This window comes from Salmo salar, chromosome ssa12 (genome assembly GCF_905237065.1).
Source record: "Salmo salar chromosome ssa12, Ssal_v3.1, whole genome shotgun sequence".
NCBI lineage: Eukaryota > Metazoa > Chordata > Actinopteri > Salmoniformes > Salmonidae > Salmo > Salmo salar.
In genome coordinates, this window is record NC_059453.1 from 31,874,940 (window position 1) to 31,901,705 (window position 26,766).

General features: G+C 44.4%; 1 protein-coding gene across 1 annotated transcript; it reads left to right on the top strand.

Annotated features, from left to right (window-relative positions):
- The first annotated feature begins 24,979 nt into the window (after positions 1-24,979).
- LOC123725627 (secretory phospholipase A2 receptor) lies at positions 24,980-26,066 on the top strand. The gene has a single exon (XM_045692092.1). The coding sequence runs from the start codon at positions 25,032-25,034 to the stop codon at positions 25,809-25,811; it is 780 nt and encodes a 259-aa protein (XP_045548048.1). The 5' UTR covers positions 24,980-25,031; the 3' UTR covers positions 25,812-26,066.
- The last annotated feature ends 700 nt before the right edge of the window (positions 26,067-26,766 follow it).

Below are 26,766 nucleotides of genomic sequence, written 5' to 3' on the forward strand. Positions count from 1 at the left end.
GCAAATGAGCTGGCGTCATTGGGAGGTGGGGCGTCAACTTTTGGGGACTGCCTAATGGCAATGGAGGGAGCAATAGCCTGGGACATAGGCTCCACCTCATCGGCCATGGGTGGAATTGTGATGGTCTGGCAGGAGTAATGGAAGGGTCGCATCTCACGCCAAACCTTGTCCCTTGTTGAAATGGGATCTTCATCCTCCATTGTATCGTTAGCTTTGGTTGTGTTGTCCTGGCCATCGACATGGGTGGAGGTCTGTACCTCACCCCAAACCTTACCCTGTGAAATGGGCTCCTCAACATCTGTGGGGACATGGTTGGATGTCTGTGTGTTGTCCATAGGAAAGTAGCTTACTGGCTTTTTCTCCTTCTTCCTCTTCTCTCTCTTCTCCTTATTATCCCCAGGTGTGTGCAAGGGCATGTGAAGGCGAGGGGAGGGTGGCTGGGCTGACAGTAGACTGCTTGCACCTTCCCTCCGCATGTCCTCCTGGATCTGCCTCAAGGCGTTTTCCCAGCAGTACTGAGTACAGTACTTCTGTCTCTTTCACTCATCTGACAGGGCTGTAGCTTGTCCACGCAGGCTCCGCACCCACTGACACTGCTGCTCGTCGACGAGGGGTGTGCCGTTGATCTGTGAGGACACCTGCAGGTCACGGAGGGGAGTAGTATCACCCTCTAGAGTCCTTCACATCTTCGAGTTCGAGTGGTTTTTCATTCCCCCTAGGGAAGGCCTGTATGTTGTCATATAGGGTTGGTTCATTGTCAGGTGGGCTATTGATAAGTTTGTCGTCCAGGGGTTTGGCTTAACCCTCCGTATAGGTCTGTAAGACATCATCGCTGGATGGAGTATTCATCTCCTGAGAGGGATGGTTCAGGTTCTTCTCAGGAGTACTTTGAACCACCGGGAGGACCTGCACATTATCCAAGATGTACACAGCATACTCTGTAATCATCATCATTTTCATCATGAACCAATACTTGGCTGACGATACTTTAACGTGGACGCAGAAGAATGCAATAAACTGCCACAGGATGCAGCCAAGGAGGAAACTTCCTCTAGGTAACATCCTTTAAGGCGGTCTCATATCTAGAGAAGAGAAAACACATGTTTTTTAACAGACTGAGGAGAAAAAGGGAGGCTTCACAGTCACACCATGGCCTATTGAGCAGCTTTAGGATTTGATTGGAGCATCTTTAGGATTATAGAAGATTTCTCCTCCTAATTAGTGACTGTCAACAAACTGAATCGCAGCTCCTCACACCCGCTACCTGTGGTTACCTGGCGACCATCCCCTCTGCGGTCCCGGCATTTGCCGGCTGCCCAGCTGCTTAGTCCAAGCCTGTTCCTGCATTTCCTGGTCCCGCATTTCCACGGTGGCCTCCACTCCATCAGCTGGTCAGTCAATGTAGCGGTCTGAGTTCCACCGTGGATACACAGAAACCTATCATGTCATTCATGGTCATTCTCACTGACTTTAACTTGTTACTCTGCAGAATCAAGTCATTCATAGACACTTTTGCAGAAAACGTGTTATTCTAACAAATAGCATGTGAATTATGGACATTCCAATGGACGCTTAAAATGTTTCATATAGATACTGTACCTGATATTGTAGCATATTTACTGCTGACTGTCTACTATCTATACTGACTGTTTTTATTGTGTTGTGGCCATGTATTTCTGTCCCGTTGTTTTGTGATATCTGTTCTCCTTGTGCTGTAACTGTTCTGTATTGACTTTTGTGTTTGTCATATGTCCCTGTCCTTCTGTCTGTCTTGTCCTGTGATTTCAATGTTGTTTTGTTATTTTATGTATTGCTCTGCACTTCCCAGCTGTCAGTGGCCAGGCTGTCATTGTAAATAAGAATTTGTTCTTAATTAACTCGCCTGAACCATCTAACATGGAGTAGTAAAATACTGAACTTCCTTCCTCTTTAAATACACCATTGGAAAAACCATCCACCAGGTTGGCAAAAAAAATCTAACGTAACGTGTCACGCCCTGATTTGTTTCGCCTGTCCTTGTGTTTGTCTCCTCCCCCCTCCAGGTGTCGCCCACCTTCCCCATTATCCCCTGAGTACTTACACCTGTGTTCTTTGTTTGTCTGTTGCCAGTTTGTCTTGTTTGGTCAAGTCAACCAGTGGTTTGTCTCAGCTCCTGCTTTTTCCCCCCAAGTCGTTATTTTTCCTCGCCCGTCTGGTTTTGACCCTTGCCTGTCCTGACTCGGAGCCCGGCTGCCATCCTGTGCCTTTGTCCCTACTCTGGATTACCGATCTCTGCCTGGGCCTGCCTGCCGTCCTCTACCTTTGCCCCACTACTCTGGATTATTGACCCCTGCCTGCTTTGACCTGTTTGCCTGCCCCTGTTATTGCAATAAACATTGTTACTTCAATACAGTCTGCACCTGGGTCTTATCTGAAATCTGATGGTAATGTGTATTCTAACTTTTTATATATATTTTTACATTAGCTACAGTATTGTAGGGAATAAATGCCCAATAGAAAACACTTCATTCATTTGCTAAACATTAGGAAAACATTCCATGACAGACTGACAAGGTGAATCCAGGTGAAAGCTAAGATCCCTTACTGATGTCACTTGTTAAATCCACTTCAATTAGTGTGGATGAAGGGGAGACAGGTTAAAGAAGGATTTTTAAGCCTTGAGACAATTGAGAGATTATGTATGTGTGCCATTGAGGGTGAATATTTAAGAATCTTTGAACGGGGTATGCCAGGTGCTCTGGTTTGAGTGGGTCAAGAACTGCAACGCTGGTGTTTTTTTGTTGTAATTATATATATTGTTTAATGCTCAACAGTTTCCCACGTGTATCAAGAATGGTCCGCCATCCAGCCAACTTGACACAACTGTGAAGCTTTGGAGTCAACATGGGTCAGCATCCCTGTGGAACGCTTTCGACACCTTATAGAGTCCATGCCTCAACGAACTGAGGCTGTTCTGAGGGCAAAAGGGGGTGTAACTAAACATTAGGAAGGTGTCCCTAATCTTTAGTGCAGATGCGCACACCAGACGCTATGTTCCTACAACAAACATAAACCATCCCTCTGCTGATGGCCAGTGCACAGCCCAGCCAGTACTGAAAAGACATCAAACCACATCTGGAGGTGATAGCAAAACTTCTCAAACATGATAAGTTGACACACATAGCACTTTGTTATACGTTATAAGGAATGTCAAAGGAATGTACTGTACTGAATAACCAACACTTACAATAGACCCCCCCTCACACCCACCACACCCCTTTCTAATGCTGACTTTGCTGATAACTACTTTATTGAGGAAATGTGTACTTACTATTCCTGTGATATGTGATTGTCCCACCTAGCTATGAATGCACTAACTGTAAGTCGCTATTGATAAGAGCATCTGCGAAATTACTAAAATGTAATTCTATAAACTAGTATACAATAGATTCTATCAGCGAGGTATATAAGCTAGCTGTATAAGATCGGTTTACTTACATTTTTTCTCAATCGCGTACAGTCCTTTTTAGGATCTGTGTTGAAACGTATCTATAGCAGAACACCAACGATAAAATGTTCAAATACATTTTTTGGGGAGCTGCAGAACGTCAAGGACAGCCTGAAGAGAAGCTAGCTCCGTGGGGCCATGCAGCAGGGAACCATTAAGGAGCAGCAGAGGAAGTTGGATGAGCCTTGTGGATGGAGAGAGGCCTTGAAGAGACATCTCATCAACTGAAGGATGAACAGGGCCTCCCAGCTGGAGAAGGAGATGGCAGATATGGAGGCCAGACTGCAGGACGAGGAGAGCAGGGCCTCAGCTGGCCAGAGCTTCGAATGAGGAGAAGAACACCTGTGACGAGCTAAGGAGTGAGCCAGGGAAAATGGTGGAGAAGAAGAGTGAGCTGGAGAACAACTTGACTGAAAGGGAAACAGTCTCGACTATCTGCACCCAGCTGAGGAGGGAGATCCAGGCTAATGTGGCCAAAGTGTAGCAATGGCGGGCGAAGAGGATTTCCTTTGAGCAACTCAACTCTGAGCTGGAGGGCAAGATGTCAATAATGAAGAGAGGCATTCTGAAAAATAGCCTGGGGCCAGCAATGAGCTGGCCTCAAAGCTGGTGAAAGCAGAGAAGGAGAGCAGCAGGCTGCAGAGGAGAAATCACTGCTTTAAAGATTTGATTGAGATAAACCAAAGTAATTTGTTACGTAAAGAGTTAGCCTGTTTATGTTAATTGTGCCACAAGCCAATGTGTGATTATAATGTTTTATACTGTCTTTCAGATGCTCAACAATAAGAGGGGGTGTTGCTCCCTTCAGAAGAGGAAACATTAAAGGCCCAATGCAGTCGAGAACTAACATTTCTTGTGTTTTATATATATTTCCACACTGAGGTTAAAATAATAATGTGAAATTGTGAAAATAATAATAATGTCCTTTTAGTGTAAGAGCTGTTTGAAAAGGCTGCCTGAAATTCCAGCCTGTTTTGGTAGAATGGAATTTTGGCCTGGAGGTAAATTAGGTCATAGACCAATAAGAAAGAGTTACAAACTTCTCTGACAATAACAGCTTTTTCTCCCCTTCCATACTCAGACCACTCCCAGAAAAAATTCTTACTTGAGACATTGCTCTTTGCTAAGAATATATTTTTGTATATAACAGTGACCGCGGGCCATCTCTAGAACATTAGGTCATCAATAGAACGTTATGGCCTAGGCTACTTCTTAGGAATCCAAATGGAATTCTAAATTCTATGTTTGCTACACACTCTGGCCATAAGAAAAATGGAGAGAAAGCTATTTTCATTGGTTAGGATTTAGAATATCCAGTTATATAACACCCTCTTTATTCCGGCACTCAGAGAGATCATGCGTGGAAGCGTAGCACGTGCACAAGGGTAGCCTATTGCGTTGTGTATATTTGATCCATTTGTCATGTCGTCTATGAAATTCAATTAAAATAGTAACTATATCTTCCTGTAAGGGAACTTCTTTAGTTGAGTGCGTCATACAGCAGTCACAGCGCACATCCATATCATGTAAGCTATTGTGAGTAAAACTCATGCCAAAAATAGATCACTGTTCATTGAACTTCTGTCTCCTGTTTCTTTAAAAAAAAAAAAGAGCCACTAGATGGAGCCATACGCCATTTTATGAAGAGAACTTGTAAATGAAAAAGTCCTTCTGAAGACAGCTGTTTTGGTGATGGGCGGTTGGACCATTGAAAATGTTGTCCCTCTAGATCACGCGATGCCATAAGATAGACTACATGGAACTACTACCGTCCCAAGACGATTGCCAGTTCTGAGATCAGCAGCACTAGCCCTGCTTCATCATCATCATCATCATCACCACCAACATTTACCTTACATTCCCTCTGTTCAACAATCATATCAATAATACTTAAGCCCCACAGCATCCCAGAATCCCTTTAATAAGGTAAACTTTGGAGTGAAAATAAAAAGGATCAACACAATGATGTTCCCCAATGTCAAGAGTCGCCGACTAAACTAGAGCAAAGCCAGAGCACAGCTCCGTTGATTACCAAGGTGCATTGCATGCCTCTCCTCTCCTTTCCAACTTAACTCCAATCATCAGCGGAGCTATGTGTGAGAGGGGGGGTTGTGGTGGAGCTGTTTACTCTCGGCTGAAAGTTTTGGGGCTAACTGGGTGTCTGTCTGTCTGCCTGTAGCTGAGAGCGCTCTCCCTCCCTCTGTGGAGGCCAATCACCAGTGAGTGAGTGACGAGGAGCGTCCCTCTTTTGATCCCTGTTTTATTCCGGGCACGGGGCACCCCCTCCTGTCTGCCATTACTCCTGTCCTGCTGATTAGAACATTAGAACAGATCAGAAACCTTCTGGAGCAGACTGGGCCTGAGGGAGGTTGATAAAGGCCACTGGGAGGGTAGGATCTTTCCCAGCATGGACAGGGAGGGGGGTTTGTCGTGTAGCTGTAAACCCCATGGAACCTCGGGCTAGTTTCTATAGCTAGAAAGGACTAACTAGAATGAGCCACTGGTTCCGTTGGACCAAACAAGTTACCTGCGTAGCTAGCTGATCAAGTGAATGTCCTGGGCCGCAGTTGATATAGCATTGCTGGTTGCTGCGCACTGGTCTGAGATGTGTTGTAGGATGGCCACAGTCATGGTGACACACCCTGCCCATTTGTTTGTTTTTCTAAATGAGCTATCTGATTGGGGCAGAGAGCTTAGCTTGGACCGCCACACTACGGTAACACGCTACCCGGACTATTTGCAATGACCACCCTCCCCCTTTTTTTACACTACTGCTACTCTTTTTATTATCTATGCATAATCACTTTAGCCCTACCAACATGTACCCCTGCCCATTGACTCTGTACCGGTACCCCCTGATTATAGCCTTGTCAATGTATTGTGTTTCTATTTATTTCATTTTTTTACTTTATTATTTATTAAAAGTAAATAAATATTTTCAATATTTTCTTAAAACTGTATTGTTGGTTAAGGGCTTGTAAGTAAGCATTTCACGGTAACACTGTTGTATTCGGCACATTTGATTTGATTTGATTCTCATGAAAGGTTATAGGGCAGGGTTGTAATACTAATTGGGGGGTGCTTTTATTTGTCCTGTTACACACTTGTACAAGTGCGTAATGAAAATGTGTTTCTTGCATATCCCAACTCCCCCTGAGACACCTGCAGGGACTGGGGTCATAGCCAGAGTCACCATTGTCCTGCACCCCTGGAGCAATTGGGGTTAAGTGCTTTTCTCAAGGGTGCAGTGACACATTTTTCACCTTGTCAGCGCCATAATTCGAACCAGAAACCTATCAGTTACTGGCCCAATGCTCTAACCTCGAGGCTACCTGTATGTGTTTGTGTGTCTCAGCAGAGAGAGAAAGTGTGGTTGTAAAGTTATTCACTTTTGATAGGACAGATGGCACAGTGATAAATAATTGTGGTGCAGCATGTCAAAGAGGAGGCTCTGGGGAGGGAGGGAGGCAGAGAGAGAGCGAGAGAGAGAGAGAAATAGATAAATGAGAGGAGAAAGAGAGGAGTGGGTAGAGACAGAGAGAGACACATAAGAGATAACCCAGCTAGCATATAACGTTCTGAGAACCATATATAACTTAGAGCTTGGTGAGAGTGTGGTTGTCTTATGGTTATTTTGCATACAACCTTCCCACAACTTTCTGGGAATGGTGCAGGATAGTTGCTTGGCTTTGGAACACTCTCAGCACATTTAAGGATTGGCCCCTTTTTTTCCAATTTTTGCCAAAAATAACATACCCAAATCTAACTGCCTGTAGCTCAGGCCCTGAAGCAATGATATGCATTTTCTTGGTACCATTTGAAAGGAAACACTTTGAAGTGTGTGGAAATGCGAAAGGAATGTAAGAGAATATAACACATTAGATCTGGTAAAAGATAATACAAAGAAAAAACCAACCGTTTTTTGTATTTTTTGTGTACATCATCTTTGAAATGCAAGAGAAAGGCCATAATGTTATTTATTCCAGCCCAGGTGCAATTTAGACATTAGCCACTAGATGTCAGCAGTGTATGTGCAAAGTTTTAGTCTGATCCAATGAACCATTGCATTTCTGTTGTGTCAAGACTGCCCAAATGTGCCTAATTTGTTTATTAATAACTTTTCATGTTCAAAACTGTGCACTCTCATCAAACAATAGCATGGTATTATTTCACTGTAATAGCTCTGTTAATTGGACAGTGCAGTTAGATTAAATATTTAAGCTTTCTGCCAATATCAGATATGTCTATGTCCTGGGAAATGTTCTTGTTACTTACAACCTCATGCTAATCGCATTAGCCTACGTTAGCGCAACCGTCCCGCAGGGGACCCACCGATCCTGAAGAAGTTCTAACAGAACGTTTCCTGAAAGTTCAAACATGTTACATTTAATTTCAATTTTGGTAATGTTCTACAAACGTTCTCCAACTGGTTTGACATTGGAATGTTGTTAAATAGTTCAGAGAACGTTAAGAAACAACATTCTTCTGTGGGAATTTTAGTGCTTCAGCATAACGTTTCCTACAAGTTTCCATATGGTTCTTTCTATTTAAAGTCATGTTCTCACATTGTTCAGAGAACGTTAAGAAAACTTTTCATAAAAACCACAAGAAAACTTTAGTAACTTTCAGAGAACGTTCTAAGAATGTTATTGAAAACATATACATTCCGTTGTCAGCATCAACAAAACTCTCTATCTAGCCATGGAATTAGTCCAAAAACAGAAGAGCATAGCTTAGAAATTCACAGATGCTGTGCCACAATAAAAAAATATTTGCATGATTAATGCCTAAGCAAATCAATTTCTAACTGTGCTTGGAGTTCAAAATAGTTAACCCAAACTAAGCTAGCATTGTTATCAAAAAACATGTTTTCAGAACATCATTTTTATTACCTTCAAATAACCTATCATTTACATTCAAAGACATTTTCAGTGAACCATAGTAAAACGTTCTCAGATCCTCCCTGCGACCTAAACATTAAGGTTCCCAGAACAGGGAACTGTAATTCACTTCTCAGAAAGTTGAAAAAACGTTACGTTTTACCAGTCAGGAAACGTATGGCTTTGTACCCAGAACCAATGAAAAACCAAAAACGTACTTTCCCACAACTTCTAAAGAACCAAATGTTCTAGCTGGGAGCACCCCCGCCCCCACAACATACTCCACCCCTCTCCTCTCTCCGTTCTTCTGTCCCTCCATATCCCAGGCTGTATGGGAAAATCTATATTAGTAATCTCGGGAGCTGACATGTCTCATGTCTCAAGCTCCCAGCTCACACGGCAATCTCAGTCACAGCCATTTATAGATAACCTGCATCCTCCTTTCTTCCCTCCACCTCCTCCTCCTCTCCATTCGACCCTCACGGAGTGGGAGGCTGATGAAGACAAACGACGCCTTTCAGTTTTCCATCACCATCTGCTTCCCAGGAACAGATGAGGCAGAAAATCCCTGGGAATTTCTTCCCGGTATTCTGTATGGGTCTCGCTCCTGCAAGCCTGGAATTGGATGGGATTACAAATGGTGTAGGAAAGCTGCGCAGGCAGATAGAGGGATATCACTCATGGTCGTGCTTCTAAAGTCCAATGCTCAGTGGATTTCAATTGCAGATGAAGCAAACTGAGAGAATTAGATAAGTCATTTGACAGAAGGGTTAGAAGGTAATTTTGGTTCTATGACACCAAGATGACAAGGCTGATAATAAAGGATTGGTAAAGCATCAAGAGTCCCATGCACTCCCCACTGGTTAGATACAGATGTCATTTCAACGTCTAGTTTTGATTTAACTTTGGTTGAGTTGTCAACCAGCGTCAAATTAACCAAATATTTCACCATGTCACAGGATTTAGGTAAAACAATTGGATGAAAAAAAAAATCCCATACATTGATGACTTTTTGCAAATTCAATCAGTTTTCCACGCTGATTCAACTTCATCGCAAATCCTTTTGTTGAAATGACGATGAAATGACGTGGAAAAAACATTCATTCGATCATTTTTTTTTTCTCAGTGGGTCTGCTTTTGAACAGCAGAGGTTCTTACTCTAGCTGAACATATAAATACATGAATGAATTAAACTAACTTCACCAGTGATGGGACAATTTTAAAAGAATCCCCTGTACGAGGCTTCACATGTAACTTTCAATGTATAGCAGTCTGTGTTACTTCACATATCACACATACTGATACTTGTAAAGTACACGCATGGAAGGAATACAAAACAAGAGAAGCGTCTAACAAGGAAATATAAACAATACTACCTGATGACTGACAGAAATAGAGTGCTAGATGAATGGTAAGTAATCAAGGTAGTAATGATGATGGGGTGCAGGTATGCGTAGTGATGGGTTGCCAGGTGTCCGTAATGATGGGTTGCCAGGTCTGGTGTTTAGTAAACCGGCAACGTTGAGCGCCAGAGCGGGGCATTGGGAGTAGACGTGACAATACTGTACAGATTGACATAATGTTCCATTGATACACTGCAGTATTCATGGCTAACTCATACTAGTTATTTTGCGGAAATACAGCCATACAAGCACAGAGGGTCCTAGTCAAAATCAGTGCACTTTATAGGGAATAGGGTGTCATTTTGGATTCTACAGGTTTCATGCAGTACAGTTTGTCTTTGGGATGCTCTGTGTGTGTGTGTGTTTATGTTTATGACTTTTATCAGCACCCCACATCCTTTCAAGTCTACGGGTACCATAAACCGGCCTCTCAAACGCTCTCTGATCTGTGTGACCTGGGCCCTGATTGGTTGCCTGCGGCAGTCGCTAGGACACCGTTCTACTCTTCAGGTCAGACACACTTCAGTCTCCTCCAAGCAGTGACAGAGAGAGCAGCAAGGCCCCTCTGGTCCGCACAGCAACATCTGGACTCGTAGATCTGGACTGGTGGGATGGTGGGCGTGTCCAAAGTGAGTTGTGTGACATTTGTATATTGTTCTTCATAGTTAGTTACCACTATGGCCTATTGTAGGTTGCCTCTGTGTGTTTACTGTGTTCTGTAATATGTGCAGGTAGCATATCCATGTATACAGTCCTTCCTTTGCTAATAGCTTTGTGACTCTACTTGTGCTATTAGTTATTGTATTGTGTACAGTGTATTCATTACCCCTGTTTCCTGTCCATTATAGAACCACTACCATTCCACCACCATTTAATTCCTGTGTGTGTCAATCAAGTATCCTTGTGTGGAACTCTGAGGTTGCCTCATTCCCCTCTCACCAGGGGAGGTGCTAACGGGTCACAGATCAGCCCAGAGAGTCGTTCTCTTTCATTAAGTGTGTGTGTGTGTGTGTGTGTGTGCTTAGTTACACCTCTATATGAGGACAGAATGCCCTTCAAAGAAAGCAGTCTATTTCACTTAGCTAGGCACCTTGAGCCACTAACACAGGCAGCAGCCCTGAAACACAGCAACCAAGCCAGTAATTACTGCTTCACTCCTCTCTCGGTCATTCCGCTCTCTTTCCTTCCTCTCTTTGTGTGGTGGTACGGTCTCAACACAAGAGGAGTAGCTCGGGGAAAACAACCCGGCCTTGTATCATGTAAGTTAGCTTAGAAAGGAATGAGAGAGACAGGGTTCCAAATGAAATAAATGAGGTACGGATTTGCAGTTATGTTGAGCTGAGCAACATTTATCAAATGATGCATCTCACACAAAGACCGAGACGCAGGTGTCTACACAGAACACACCTTACCCTTTCAATTAGGCATAGGCGTTTGGCTTAGCAGGCCAATGAACTTTTCATGAGACATGGGTTCGAACCCTGTCAGTGTCTCACACACGCACGACAGAGCAGATGCTTAGAGGGTGTGTCGATGATCCCCAGAAGTAGAGCTAATTGGAACAGGCTTGGGTGGTGGGATAAGCTGTTGTTCCAGAAGACCAGGCTAAATAACACTGTAGAACACAGCTGGGATGGAGAGAGAGAGCATGGAGAGAGAGGGAGTTAGATAGAGAAAGAGAGAGATGGTGGAGTGAAACGAAGAGAGAGAACGAGACAGAGAGACAGAAAGAGCGACAGAGAGAGAGAGAGAGACAGAAACAGACAGAGAGAGAGAATGAGACAGACAGACAGAGACAGAGAGAGCGAGAGAGAGAGAAAGAGAGAGCGAGAGCGAGAAAGAGAGAGAGACAGATCGAGATGGTGGAGAAAGAGAGGGAGGGAGAGAGACAGATATAGAGACAGACAGAGGGAGATGGTGGAGAGAGAGAGATGGAGATGGAGAGAGTGAGAGAAAGAGAGAGAGAGAGAGAGAGAGAGAGAGAGAGAGAGAGAGAGAGAGAGAGAGAGAGAGAGAGAGAGAGAGCCCATGCTGAGACACTGCCAAGTGGGCCAGTGCAGTTAACTAGGCTGGGCTTCTTTCTCTGTCAGCACTGAATGAACCTCGGCAGCAGAATCTGTGTCAGGCTTCTTCATGCAGATTTAATATTGTAATATCCCATACAATTCTCAACATGAGGTAATTCATGTCTTTTTGTCTCAGGTGGGTGCTGATGTTGACTTATTTTGTTTGCCTTTCATTGTGTCTCTTTGTAGCATACAAAGTAACTACAGGATTCTCAAATGGTCCAATCACACTGTCACGACTTCCGCCGAAGTCGGTCCCTCTCCTTGTTCGGGCGGCGTTCGGCGGTCGACATCACCAGTCCTCTAGCCATCGCCGCTCCACCTTTCATTTTCCATTTGTTTTGTCTTGTTTTCCCACACACCTGGTTCACATTCCCTCATCAGACTAAATGTATATTATTACCCTCTGTTTCCCCCATGTCTGTGTGTGGAATTGTTATTTGTGTAGGGTGTTACGCTACAGGCTGGCTTGTGCTAGGTTTGTTTCAAACCTAGGTTTGTTTGTTTTGTTTATCCGGTACATGTTACCGTGGCTGTGCTTTGTGCTGCCTCGCCTGTGCCTTTGGGCCAGGGTGTTCTCCTGTTATCACCCATCTCTGCTCTCCTGCGCCTGACTTCCCGGCAACCAGTCACTCACCCCGTTACACACACTCACCAAACAATATAGCCAGTTAGAGAAAGACACCTGACTTCCTGAAAGATTGCACTTGAGACATGCCGTCTCAAATGCTTCTGTTATTATCTGATGTTGATCACACAGTAAGAGCACAAATGTACTGAATGGAGCTGTAGAGAATCAAAAAGAACATCTCAGGGATACACCAGTGAAAATGCTTTTGTATCAGACAATCTGGAGGACAAAGGACACTTGCATAAATAAGACATAGATTTGTCTCTTCCTGCCGGCCTGCGTATAAAGTCTCACCGACCACAGATGAGTAATGTTCTGTTTATTCCAAGGTAAAATTCAACTCTTCACTGTTGGACTTTCTCTCTCTGGAAGTGTGAAGGAGTGGAAATTCCGCCCTGACTGGGGTGCGAACTCACAACCCTCCGCACTGCAACACAACAAACTCCTGAATCATCGTCTATAGCACTGTCCCTGAAAAGCATTTCTCTAACCTGGGTGACAGTACTTCTAGGTCTCAGGAAGGATGCAGCACTGGCTGGTTCCACTGGCTGGTTTGGGATGCAGGGACTTTTTACTACATCCACACTATACACATCCTGTATCTCAAAGGCATAGCCAAAACATAAGCTCACCTTACTCCTATTCTGGCAGTACTTTTAAAGGGAGGCAGCCAATGGGGTGATCTAGAATAATTCAGTGATCCTGCGCTACAAATGCACCTGGGAGACGATGTAATAGACAGCCGCCTCCTGCCACAGACTGCTGTTTAATTGGTTGGTCTCCCTCGGCAGACGACATATGCTTCAACACCACGAGATGTAGCGCGGTGTTACCAGTTCCCTAGCCCCTAGCCACATTACCTGATCTGACACCGTCGTAGAGCAATTATACAACTAGAAAGCAGAACTAAAAATGTACATTCTCATAGGAATGTCACATTCTCATAGGAATATCACCTTCTCATAGGAAAAACTATTCACTTTGATTGTGGCGGTGAACAATAATTGATTGACAGGTAGAGAATGCTGCCCATGGACATCGCCTTCAACTTGTGAGACATTTTAATTATGGGGGTAAAAATTTTGATTGACAGGTAGAATATGCCCGCACATGAACATTGCCTTTAAAACACGATCCAGTCCCATGATTGACTGCAATGAGGAGTGAAGAAGCCGTAAAAATGTGTATTCTATGTTAGTGTCAAGTTCTGGGAGGAGGAAACTCCTGGCAGTTCTTCACTCCACTGGGCAGATATGAGATTCATGAGAAGGACCAGAGATGGACGCACACATAACCCAGCATAATGGCTGGGTGTTATACTGCACAGAAACAGTATTGCCTGGGGCAGGATGGGAGAGGGATAGGTGATCTCTCTCCCTGAAAACTGTCAATCAAAGATCTGTAGGATCAGATATAAATCTCTCCAAATCGATGAACGAGGGTTAAAAATCTGCCTGGCTTTGGTGGGATACAGCTGCTGCATTACAAGTAGTGTGTGAGTGTGAGTGTGTGTGTGTGTGTGTGTGTGTGTGTGTGTGTGTGTGTGTGTGTGTGTGTGTGTGTGTGTGTGTGTGTGTGTGTGTGTGTTGGGGTGCTGTAGTCCCGCCTTCCGAGCATCTGTCTGGTTCTTTGATAGAAAGAAATGCTAGTACAGAGGTACACCCCCCTACATTGTTATTTGGGCAGTGAAACTAAAACTTTTATTTTGGTATTTGAGATCAAATGTTTTATGAGGTGGATGTACAAAATGTTTATTTGAGGGTATTTTCATACATTTGTTTTGCCGTTTCGAAATGAATGCACTTTATGTATGAGTGTTTCAGTGAATGGTTAGTGAGGGAGGCCCTGCGCTCTCGCTTCTCCAGTTGTTTAGTTAATTTTCATTCCAATCTCCTTTGCATTAGCGTAGCCTCTCCTGTAGCCTGTCAGCTATGTGTCTGTCTATCCCTATTCTCTCCTCTCTGCACAGGCCACACAAACGCCTCACACCGCGTGGCCGTTGCCACTCTAACGTGGTGGTCCCAGTGCGCACGACCCACGTGGATTTCCAGGTCTCCGGCAGCCTCTGGAACTGCCGGTCTGCGGCCAACAAGGCAGAGTTCATCTCAGCCTATGCTACCCTCCAGTCCCTCGACTTCTTGGCGCTGACGGAAACATGGATTACCACAGAAAACACTGCTACTCCTACTGCTCTCTCCTCTTCTGACCACGTGTTCTCGCATACCCCTAGAGCATCTGGTCAGCGGGGTGGTGGCACTGGAATCCTCATCTCTCCCAAGTGGACATTCTCTCTTTCTCCCCTGACCCATCTGTCTATCTCCTCATTTGAATTCCATGCTGTCACAGTCACTAGCCCATTCAAGCTTAACATCCTTATCATTTATCGCCCTCCAGGTTCCCTTGGAGAGTTCATCAATGAGCTTGACGCCTTGATAAGTTCCTTTCCTGAGGATGGCTCAGCCCTCACAGTTCTGGGTGACTTTAACCTCCCTACGTCTACCTTTGACTCATTTCTCTCTGCCTCCTTATTTCCACTCCTCTCCTCTTTTGATCTCACCCTCTCACCGTCCCCCCCTACTCACAAGGCAGGCAATACACTTGACCTCAACTTTACTAGATGCTGTTCTTCTACTAATCTCACTGCAACTCCCCTCCAAGTCTCCGACCACTACCTTGTATCCTTTTCCCTCTCGCTCTCCTCCAACACTACTCACTCTGCCTCAACTCAGATGGTATTGCGCCGTCGCAACCTTCGCACTCTCTCTCCTGCTACTCTCTCCTCTTCCATCCTATCATCTCTTCCCTCTGCTCCATCCTTCTCCAACCAATCTCCTGATTCTGCTTCCTCAACCCTCCTCTCCTCCCTTTCTGCATCCTTTGACTCTCTATGTCCCCTATCTTTCTGGCCGGCTCAGTCCTCCCCTCCTGCTCCGTGGCTTGACGACTCATTGTGAGCTCACAGAACAGGGCTCCGGGCAGCCGAGCGGAAATGGAGGAAAACTAGCCTCCCTGCGGACCTGGCATCTTTTCACTCCCTCCTCTCTACATTTTCTTCCTCTGTTTCTGCTGCTAAAGCCACTTTCTACCACTCTAAGTTCCAAGCATCTGCCTCTAACCCTAGGAAGCTCTTTGCCACCTCCTTCTCCCTCCTGAATCCCCCCCCCTTTCTGCAGATGACTTTGTCAAACATTTTGAAAAGAAGGTTGACGACATTCGATCCTCGTTTGTTAAGTCAAACGACACCGCTGGTCCTGCTCACGTTGCCCTACCCTATGCTTTGACCTCTTTCTCCCCTCTCTCTCCAGATGAAATCTTGCGACTTGTGACGGCCGGCCGCCCAACAACCTGCCCGCTTGACCCTATCTCCTCCTCTCTTCTCCAGACCATTTCCGGAGACCTTCTCCCCTACCTCACTCATCAACTCATCCTTGACCGCTGGCTACATTCCTTCCATCTTCAAGAGAGCGAGAGTTGCACCCCTTCTCAATAAACCTACACTCGATCCCTCTGATGTCAACAACTACAGACCAGTATCCCTTCTTTCTTTTCTCTCCAAAACTCTTGAGCGTGCAGTCCTTGGCCAGCTCTCTTGCTATCTCTCTCAGAATGACCTTCTTGATCCAAATCAGTCAGGTTTCAAGACTGGTCATTCAACTGAGACTGCTCTTCTCTGTGTCACGGAGGCTCTCCGTGCTGCTAAAGCTAACTCTCTCTCCTCTGCTCTCATCCTTCTAGACCTATCTGCTGCCTTTGATACTGTGAACCATCAGATCCTCCTCTCCACCCTCTCCGAGTTGGGCATCTCCAGCGTGGCTCACTCTTGGATTGCGTCCTACCTGACAGGTCGCTCCTACCAGGTGGCGTGGCGAGAATCCATCTCCGCACCATGTGCTCTCACCACTGGTGTCCCCCAGGGCTCAGTTCTAGGCCCTCTCCTATTCTCGCTATAGACCAAGTCACTTGGCTCTGTCATATCCTCACATGGTCTCTCCTATCATTGCTACGCAGACGACACACAATTAATCTTCTCCTTTCCCGCTTCTGATAACCAGGTGGCGAATCGCATCTCTGCATGTCTGGCAGACATATCAGTGTGGATGACGGATCACCACCTCAAGCTGAACCTCGGCAAGACGGAGCTGCTCTTCCTCCCGGGGAAGACTGCCCGTTCCATGATCTTGCCATCACGGTTGACAACTCCATTGTGTCCTCCTCCCAGAGTGCTAAGAGCCTTGGCGTGGACAACACCCTGTCGTTCTCCGCTAACATCAAGGCGGTGACCCGATCCTGAAAGGTTCATACTCTACAACAGCAGAGTACGACCCTGCCTTACACAGGAAGCGGCGCAGGTCCTAATCCAGGCACTTGTCATCTCCCGTCTGGATTACTGCAACTCGCTGCTGGCGGGGCTCCCTGCCTGTGCCATTAAACCCCTACAACTCATCCAGAACGCCGCAGCCAACGGTAAAATAGATATGTATGAAGATATGTATGAAAATACCCTCAAATAAAAGGTGACATTCTATACTGTCGCCTCATATGAAACGTTTGATCTCAAATCCAAATTGCTGGGGTATAGAGACACATTTACCAACGTTAGTTTCACTGTCTAAATAAATACGTAGGAGAGTAAATGTTGATAAAAATGATAGCCATATGCTTGGGTGACTGATTGTACATAGTGATTGTGTTATTGGGTTTAACTTTAAAGCACTTTGAAGCACACTTTCAAAGTGAGTGTGTGCTTCTTCTGCCCATTTGTACTCAAAATGAAAAGAAAACTCTGTTATTCCACTTCAGTGGAATACAACATGTTCCATTTGAAAGCTCCAAGTCTAGACTGTGTCTGTCCAATCCAATGTTGATTACAGTCAAATAGTGTTTATATTCATGGAGAAACATTTGAAAGATTTATTTGATTAATTTCTCTGTAGTGTAATCTGTTTGAACAAAGGCACCCCGGAGTCCCTAGTGACAGGCTTGTCGGCAATGAAACGAGTGGGTAGGAACCTTTTTTTTGACGCCTTTGTTCACAGGCATAAATAGAAGAGAAACACCTGACCTTCTCTCCACTCAATAATTTATGGACCTGGTCAAATTGGATGTTGCCGAGGTGCCTTTGATAGTCAGTGCGTCTCCGAAAGTGTGTGTGTGTGTGTGTGTGTGTGTGTGTGTGTGTGTGTGTGTGTGTGTGTGTGTGTGTGTGTGTGTGTGTGTGTGTGTGTGTGTGTGCACATGCAGATCTCTCACACACTCTCAGAGACACACACATGCATGTACACACATATGTGCTCTTCATTCACACACACAAACACACACCTGCCCTTTAAACTCACATGATAAGTATTATTTTGAGCATTACCCCTCAGCACATGCGCACATACACACACGCACATGCACATGCAGACATACACCCTCACACGAACACACACCTGTTCTTTAACCTCACATGCGAAGTGCCTGTGCCATTCAAGGATATCTCCTCAGCCCCAGTCAGACTTGTCATTTAGAAAAACAAACAAATGGCCAGGGTATGGTATGTCACCATTGTAACAGTGACAGTGATGGCTAATGGGATTCTTCCTGCCTGGCAGTTATACCACTGTGATGGACAAAGCAGGTGCAAAGAAATTAAAGGTCCAGGGCCTGTATTGGCAAAGTGTCTCAGACTAGGAGTGCTGATCTATGATCAGATCCTACCAGTCCATATAATCTTGAACATTATGATCTAAAAGTGAAAACTGATTCTAGATAAACCCTTTTACTCTGAGACGCTTTGTGATTACAGGCCCAGAAGAAAAACTCTCCACTTTTGATTCTGTTTTGACGCGAAACGATCCATTTCACTAATACATACAGTATCATCTGCAACTGGGACCGTCCATCAAATCGACCTTTGAAAAATATACATTATTTTGCATAATTGAACATATAGTACAGGACTAACTACTTGAATTGCCAACAACTAAAAATCCCCGTAGAGTTGTCTGGTCGTGGTTGGTATGGCAACATCAAATCAAATTAGTGGGGCACTTTAATAATCAGATTGCAGTAAGGCTTCGGGCAGCCACTCTAGTATAATTAAAGAATATTTGAATTTATTACAACCAGTGAGCCACTCAGATACAAGAAGAACTAGTGAGGGCGGACTTCTAATCTTGACTAACAGTGTAAAGTTAATGGATTATCCAACCTTTTCAAATAATATAAATGTTTCTAATGCTAAGGTCTCCTTGTGTGTTGGCCTAACCGTCAGAGTTTGTTGCCTTGGCAATCACATCAGGTTGGCGTTGCAGCAGCACCCGCTGTGAGGCACACCTCCTGTCTAATAACCTCATGAAAGAGGTGCAGAGGTCTCCGATTGGTTGATTCAGCACTGAATAGCGTTCTGCTGCCTCCTTCTGCCCACCTACTGGGTTTGATAATCACTAAGTGTACTCAGGTCCGTTCTGTAAGGGAAGGAGTACAGCAGTGAGGTGCAACCTGTTCCTATTAGCCCCTGCTCTCCGTTGGACCCTCGGTCGTAACCTGTTGTTCACCTCCAATGTGTTCGTGTCAAAGACGCTGTTAGCTATTAGCACCCCGGCGGCTACTTCATTTGACACGGTGAATACAGAACCCGACACGCTAGTAATGGAAATGCACAAGCAGTCGTAATTGGCTCATATTCAGCCTCGCTGTCAGAACGGTATTTTTCTGGGGAAGTACGTATTAGAGCCTAATAGCAAAGGCATACTGTATGCTGCTTATATGAATATCATAAAGCAGACATAATCGCTTACCTCCAATGACTCACAGTAAAGTTAAACCTAAAAGAGGAACAGTGCTGTGTTGAAAGTAATATAGCTCTCATTGAAAAGTTGTACGAGCTTGTACTGTACAGTGTGTGTACTTTTTCACTGTCTGTAGGAACATTTTCACAAGATAGGGCATGTTTAAATTAAAATGGTGGATTTGTATCATCATTATTAAAATGTTATTAGAATTTGAGAGGAAACCATTTTGGACTATTGAGATGCACCCTATCCTCTTCCCAGTCACCGATGGAGGAGGACAGGTCAGTACAAGGCTCTCTGCAGAACTCCTGAGCTTGTGCCCATGTTTTGTCAAACATAGATGTGCTTCTCAGACACCAAAGAATTTGGATTGTCCCAAGATGAGTCTTTCATTAGTTTTTTCTCAAATACCCCTCACACACTGGACATGAGGAGCACTGTGGAGATGTTTTCATTGTCATTTTTTGTTTAACCTTTATTTAACCAGGCAAGTCAGTTAAGAACAAATTCTTATTTTAAGAATTTAAGATGGTCTTCTCCATTGCGAATTTTAGAGAAAAGCATTTTGGACTATTGAGAAGTGCCCAAGGAGATTCTCAGGTCCCTCTACCCTAATAAGGTCTCAGTCTCTAGTAGCAGATAAAGTTGAGTCCCTTCTAGCAATCCTTGGCCTCCCACCCTGCCTCTGCTGCAATTGCCCCACAAAGAAGGTTCCAGGCGGAGGCACTGATGCTGTCCACCCTGGAGCCTCGCCCTCCAGGGGATCCCCTTTCACCCACAGCCAGCGGTCGGCCAAATAGCGCAGGCCCGTCCACACGTGGGCCGTGGTGGTCTGGGCCTCCCTGCTCTCCCTCGGGGCCAGAAGCAGCTCCGTCTCAGACACCAGGCTGGTGAGGTCTGTGTGCTTCTCCCTACAGTACTCCAGAGCCTCCTCCCACGTCTTGCTCTCCCTCACCACAATCAGCTCAGAGCAGAAGAAGGGGGATGGAACATTCTCATAGTTATCATGCCCCCCATCACAATAGAGATAACCATCGTTTTTCAAGAGACCGTTGTTTGGTTGTCCGGGTGTACAGGTCCCAAGGTAGGTTGCATATCCACCTCCTGATCACCTCCAGCCTGTTAGGTTGTAAGGCTCTCTGTACAGACCAATGCAGATCCAATGGTACAACCAACCACCTGCAACAATTAGCTGTTCCTCTTCCCACTCACTGCTGATGGAGGACAGGTCAGTATAATGATCTCTGCAGAACTTCTGAGCTTGTGCCCAAGTTTTGTCGACATAAACATAATGTGCTTCCCAGATACCAAATAATTTGGATTGTCCCAAAATTACTTTTTCATCAGTCTCTTCCCAAACACCCCCACACACACTGGACATGAGGAGCACTGTAGAGATTGTCTTCTCCATTGCGGTGTTGTGTTCAGATGTGAGGTGTGAAGTAAAGTGTGCCTGTTCTGCTGTGTCTGATCCGTCTGATGAGTGATGAGGATGAGGCTGGTCTGTTTGGAGGCACAATGGACATTTCTTAGGTGTTTTTGAGATGAAAGGCCAGTTCCTTTGCATGCTCATTCAAACATGCGACAAGCAAATCTAGAAACGCAAATGGTGTTTTTTTTTCCCCAAACAAATTCCCTGTCCGATGTCTGGAAACGTGACGGATGCAGTGGGTAGGAAAGTTTGAACAGGTGTGTGCAAATGAAGTGCATCATTTTGATTGAGGAGCAACAGTCATGTCTTTTCATGTGTCTTCCTCCAAAACAAAATTGTATGGAAAACCTGGCACATGCAAAAGTGGTTTGAAAAAGTGTTCTGAAAGTTACACAGGTGAACTAGCTCAATGTGTCACGACTATCTTAGGTAGCAGGAAAGGGGCAGAGTCAAGTGCAGGAGACTGAGGTCCGGTAACACAGATGTTTATTACACCGTTGAATAAGGTAGCCGCAAGGCAGGGTGCGCACAACACCCAAAAGGAGAATAGCTCCAAAAACGAAAACGCACGGGGCGCAGCCCGGCAATACAAAATGACTGATCCAAAAACACGCTGTGAGACAAAGGCAGTGCAAAATACCACCTGCTTTCTTACATGACAATGAAAACAATCCCGCACGAATTCCTGAACAAAAAAGGACAAACTAAATAACCCCCCCCCCCACTAATGACAAAGAAGGAACAGGTGCGGACCTAGACAGACAAAACCAAAAGACACAGAAACATAGATCGGTGGCAGCTAGTAGGCCGGCGACGACGGCCACCGAGCACCGCCTGACCGGGGAGGGGCGCCACCTTCTGTGCATACTGTGACACAATGATAGTTTAATTTAAAGACATTCTGACCCAGCCAGGTTAGCTCTTTCAACAGAAGGCAAACAAAATGGGGTAGCTAAGTGGTAAATAATAACTAGTGTTGACATAACAGTGGAAACCCAGATTGGACACATGTAGAAAAACTTGAAGCGTCTGCTAGGGGCATCCAATCATGACCAAATATGGTGATGAGAGGAAGTGTAGTGGCAAGGCAGAGGCAGAAGATTAAGCTGGGCTGACATTCTGCAAATGTTCTCATTAATGACATACCATCTCAGTACAGTTTTCTGTTCAAAACTCAAATCTGGTAGTAGAGCGCACCAAGTTTTATAGACTTGACCCTTTGCTAGTGCTGAACGATTAACCAAATATATATTTATTTCACATTTCCATTGAACAAAAATATAAATGCAACATGTAAAGTGTTGATCCCATGTTTCATGAGCTGAAATAAAATATGACTGCAGGAATGTCCACAAGAGCTATTTATGTTCATTTCTCTGCCATAAGCCTCCTCCGATGTTGTTTTAGAGAATTTGGCAGTATGTCCAACCACAGACCACGTTTGTGTATGGCATCATGTGGGCGAACAGGGCGCCCCATGGTGGCGGAGGGGTTATGGTGTGGGCAGGCATAAGCTACAGACAACGAACACAATTGCATTTTATAAATGGTGATTTGAATGCACAGAGATACCGTGACGAGATCCATTGTCATGCAATTCATCCGCTGCCATCACATCTCATGTTTCAGCATGATAATGCCCCATGTCGCAAGGATCTGTACAAAATTCCTGGAAGCTGAAAATGTCCTAGTTCTTCCATGGCCTGCATGCTCACCAGACATATCACCCATTGAGCATGTTTGGGATGATCTGGATCGACATGTACGACAGTCTGTTCCAGTTCCTGCCAATATCCAGCAACTTCACACTGCCATTGAAGAGGAGTGGGACAACATTCCACAGGCCACAATCAACAGCCTGATCAACTCTATGAGAAGGAGATGTGTCACGCTGCATGAAGAAAATCTTGATCACATCAGATACTGACTGATTTTGTGATCCACGACCCTACCTTATTTTTTAAGGGTTCTGTGACCAACAAGTGCATATCTGTAATCCCAGTCATGTGAAATCCATAGATTAGGGCCTAATAGATCTTTTCAATTGACTGATTTCTTTTTACGAACTGTAACTCAGTAAAATCTTTGAAATTGTTGCATGTTGAAAGTGAGCTGAACGTGCCGTTTCTCTAAAGAGAAATCATATCAAACACGAGATCAAGAATCAAATCAAGAACGAACTGTGGGAAGCTGTAGGGAGTTGTAGTTTTCAATAGGCAAATATTCAACCTAGGTCAGTGCAGAAAATGTGGCAATTAACTACAATCACTAGAATCCCTTGTGCCTATTCTTCTTGGCCCCGTGCACAGACCGCATGAGAGCGAGATGAATGTACAAAACACAGCGACGAGAGGGATAGAGACAGTTCGTGAGGTAGCTCTACCCAATTGACAGTTGTAGCAATCTTGATAATATGCCTTATCCACTTTGAAGAAATACTTACATAGGGATTTGGTCAGACAGCTGTGCAGCATGGGATTTTAAAGCCACTTTAAGTCAAAACTGTAACTAGGCCACAGGAACTTTCAATGTCATCTTGGTAAGATACTCCAATGTATATTTGGCCTTGTATTTTAGGTTATTGTCCTGCTGAAAGGTGAGTTCATCTCCCAGTGTCTGGTGGAAAGCAGACTGAACCAGGATTTTTGCTCTAGGATTTTGACTGTGCTTAGCTCTATTACGTTTCTTTTTATTTAAAAAAAACCTCCCTAGTCCTTGACGATGACAAGCAAACTCATAACATGATGAAGCCATCACCAGGCTTGAAAATAGGAACCATTGTACTCAGTGATGTGTTGTGTTGGATTTGCCCTAAACATAACGCTTTGTATTCAGGACATAAAGTTAATTTCTTTGCCACATTTTTTGCAGTTTTACTTTGGTGCCTTATTGCAAACAGGATGCATGTTATGGAATATGTTGTATTCTGTACAGGCTTCCTTCTTTTCACTGTCATTTAAGTATTGTGGAGTAACTACATTGTTGTTGCGCTATCCTCAGTTTTATCCTACCACAGCCATTAAACTCAGTTTTAACTGTTTTAAAGTCACCGTTGGCCTCATGGTTAATAACTTCATTCACCATGCTCAAAGGGATATTTAGGCTGTTCTGGACCGGTTCCCACTGACATTTTGGTGTACAAAGCGCTCTGTGAACATCGCAGGATCCAGTGCCTTGAAGTGCCAGAAAGCCCCATCTGTCTACTTTCTGCTGTCAGCGTAGCTAACTTGAAGTGTCAGGTTTCACACCAAACATTTGCATAGGGAGTGACGTGTCACAATTTCTGGCCCCAAGTTGACAAAGAATCAATTGAATCTGCCTCTGAGCGACGGAGCCCAGCCTGGGAGACGGCAATTGTGGTTTCATCTCTCTGTGTTATTCTCAGACAAGTTTAGAGCTCTCAACATGAAGAAATACAAAATCATTTTAAAGAAATGAAACACACCCACTTTCTCTTGGTCACAGAGGGTCACTTCGTGAGTAAACCGTATGAACCTTAAAAAACACTAATCGCTCAACTCTTCCCTTTGCCAGATTTTCTAAAATTGTTGTTGTTTAGAAGGAATCCAAGGGCGAATTCAAGTTCTTGCACACACGCACTTCAGAGACGTTCCCTAACGGAAATATGCTAATACAGTACATGCTAGAATGTGCCAATTGGATTTCGCTAACTCTTGCTTGGCTCTGCCTACCTCCTTGGTTGTTTTGCCCACTGTGTGGTCCCCACTGTAAAAGGCCCATCTGTCCCATCTTGAGTTAGTTAAAAGTCAATTTGTCGATTGAAAGTAATTAAAAAGCGTGAATACAATTACATTTTCCTCTAAATCAGATCCTATTTTGTTATGATTCTAGGCTATTTTGCACAGGTAGCCGGGCAGGGAGGAACTGGCCGGGGTGTCCAGGGAAGACACTCCAAAAGCAGTGGCGCTAAACTAACAACTGTTACTCCTCATTCAAAGTTATACATGTTATTTGCACAGACCTCAACCTTTTCCATCCATTTTCTACGAGCAACCTTTTCATGTGTGAGAGAATTTGTTTGACTGGTAGAGACACAACGACCAGGCAGACAACTTTGGCCCCTCATTCAAAGTTCTACGTGTCACTTGCTGACTCCTGTTAAACTTGTTCCACCCATCTTCAATGAGCCCCCCGAAGAGACATCATTTGTATATTAGATTTGCCTTCCTTATGTTTGTACAGGTGAGCATATTTGCAAAACAAAAATGTAAAATGTAAAGCCCTTCTATCGGTCCATCGTGCCTCAAAACAGACCAGCGTCATCAGTCAGAGCATCAGACAGAGCAGCAACAGCAGAAGAGACACACTTCACCTCAAATCGCAAACAACACTGTCATGGAGAAGACCGTTTGCACAGCACTCCTCTTGTCCAATGTGTTGGGGCAATTTTGGAATATGGGATACGGGGGGAATCCACCATACATCTCTGTGTCTGGGAAGCACGTCTATGTTCATGACCAAAAAAGGTGGTTAGAAGCTCAGAAGTTCTGCAAAGAACATTACACCGACCTGTCCTCCATCAGCAGTGTGTGGGAACAGCAGCAGCTACAAAGGCGGGGAGATTGGTGGATTAATTATTCCACCTGGATTGGTCTGTACAGAGAGCCCAACAACATAACAGGCTGGAGGTGGTCGGGAGGTGGATACGCAACCTACCTTGGTACCTGGGACAGGAATCAACCAAACAACGACAATGGAAAAGACTATGGTATGATTATGGGAAATACATGGCATAATGCGGATGAAGACCTTCAGATACCCTTCTTCTGCTTGAAGCTGATTGTGGTGAGGGAGAGCAAGACGTGGGAGGAGGCTCTGGAGTACTGTAGGGAGAAGCACATAGACCTCACCAGCCTGGTATCTGAGACGGAGCTGCTTCTGGCCCAGAGGGAGAGCAGGGAGGCCCAGACCACAACAACCCACTTGTGGACGGGCCTGCGTTACCTGGCCAACCGCTGGTTGTGGGTGAACGGGGACCCACTGGAGTACGAGGCCTGGCCCCAGGGTGGACTGCATCAATGCCCCGCCTGGAACCTCCGCTGTGGAGCCATGGCAACAGAGGGAGCATGGGAAGCCCGGGACTGCCAGGAGAGCCTCAACTTTATCTGCTACTGAAGACTAATTCCAAATTGAAAGATAACCTTTACTCCCTATATCCTTGATAGATTTAGCGTTCTCTCTTTATTTCTACATTGTTCATTGTTTTGCATATGGGATTTCTGCTAAAACTTGTATAAATACTTTTCCTACTATGTATATTGTCCTTATAATTGTTGAATCCCTTAATCAATTGATAATAATTTTAGTTGTGAATAGGCCTTTCCTAACTTTATAATCTAATTTCTTTATTAAAATGTTGACTTCAATCAACTTTTTAAACAATTCACTATGATTTCCACTGATATGTAAGTTGGTCTTCATCTCTGAAAAGAGGGTACCAACTACAGTGCCATAAAGGACTTATTTTAGTCGGGCACCAAACAGACTAAAACAGGGAAGGACTACCTGGATTTTTCCAATAAGAACCTCTTGTTTTCATGTTCTGTTGAAACATCGTTTTTTTTTGTCCAAAATGGTACCACTTGTTTCATTTCACGCTGAAAAGCGTTTTGCTACAGTGTGCCCCAATTAATACGACCCAGATGATTGCAGGCCATAGAAGGACCGATGACTAGAACCCATAATTTTGTTTATTTATTTTCCCTTTTGTACTTGAACTATTTGCACGTCGTTACAACATTATACTGTTTATAGACATAATATGACATTTGAAATGTCTTTAATCTTTTGGATTTAAAAAATGTTTATTGTTTATTTCACTTTTGTTAATTATCTATTTCATTTGTTTTGGCAATGTTAACATATGTCTCCCATGCCAATAAAGCCCCTTAAATTGAATTTAAATTAAATTGGTACCCAGGCTAAGGGTATAAATCAACCAACCAGCCTCACTAAAGGTCCCGCTAGATACAAGTTAAACAATAAGCTCCGGTCATTTCCCCTTCTGATTATACACTGGCTAGAGCAGTGTTTCCCAACTCCAATCCTCCAGTACCCCCAACAGCACACA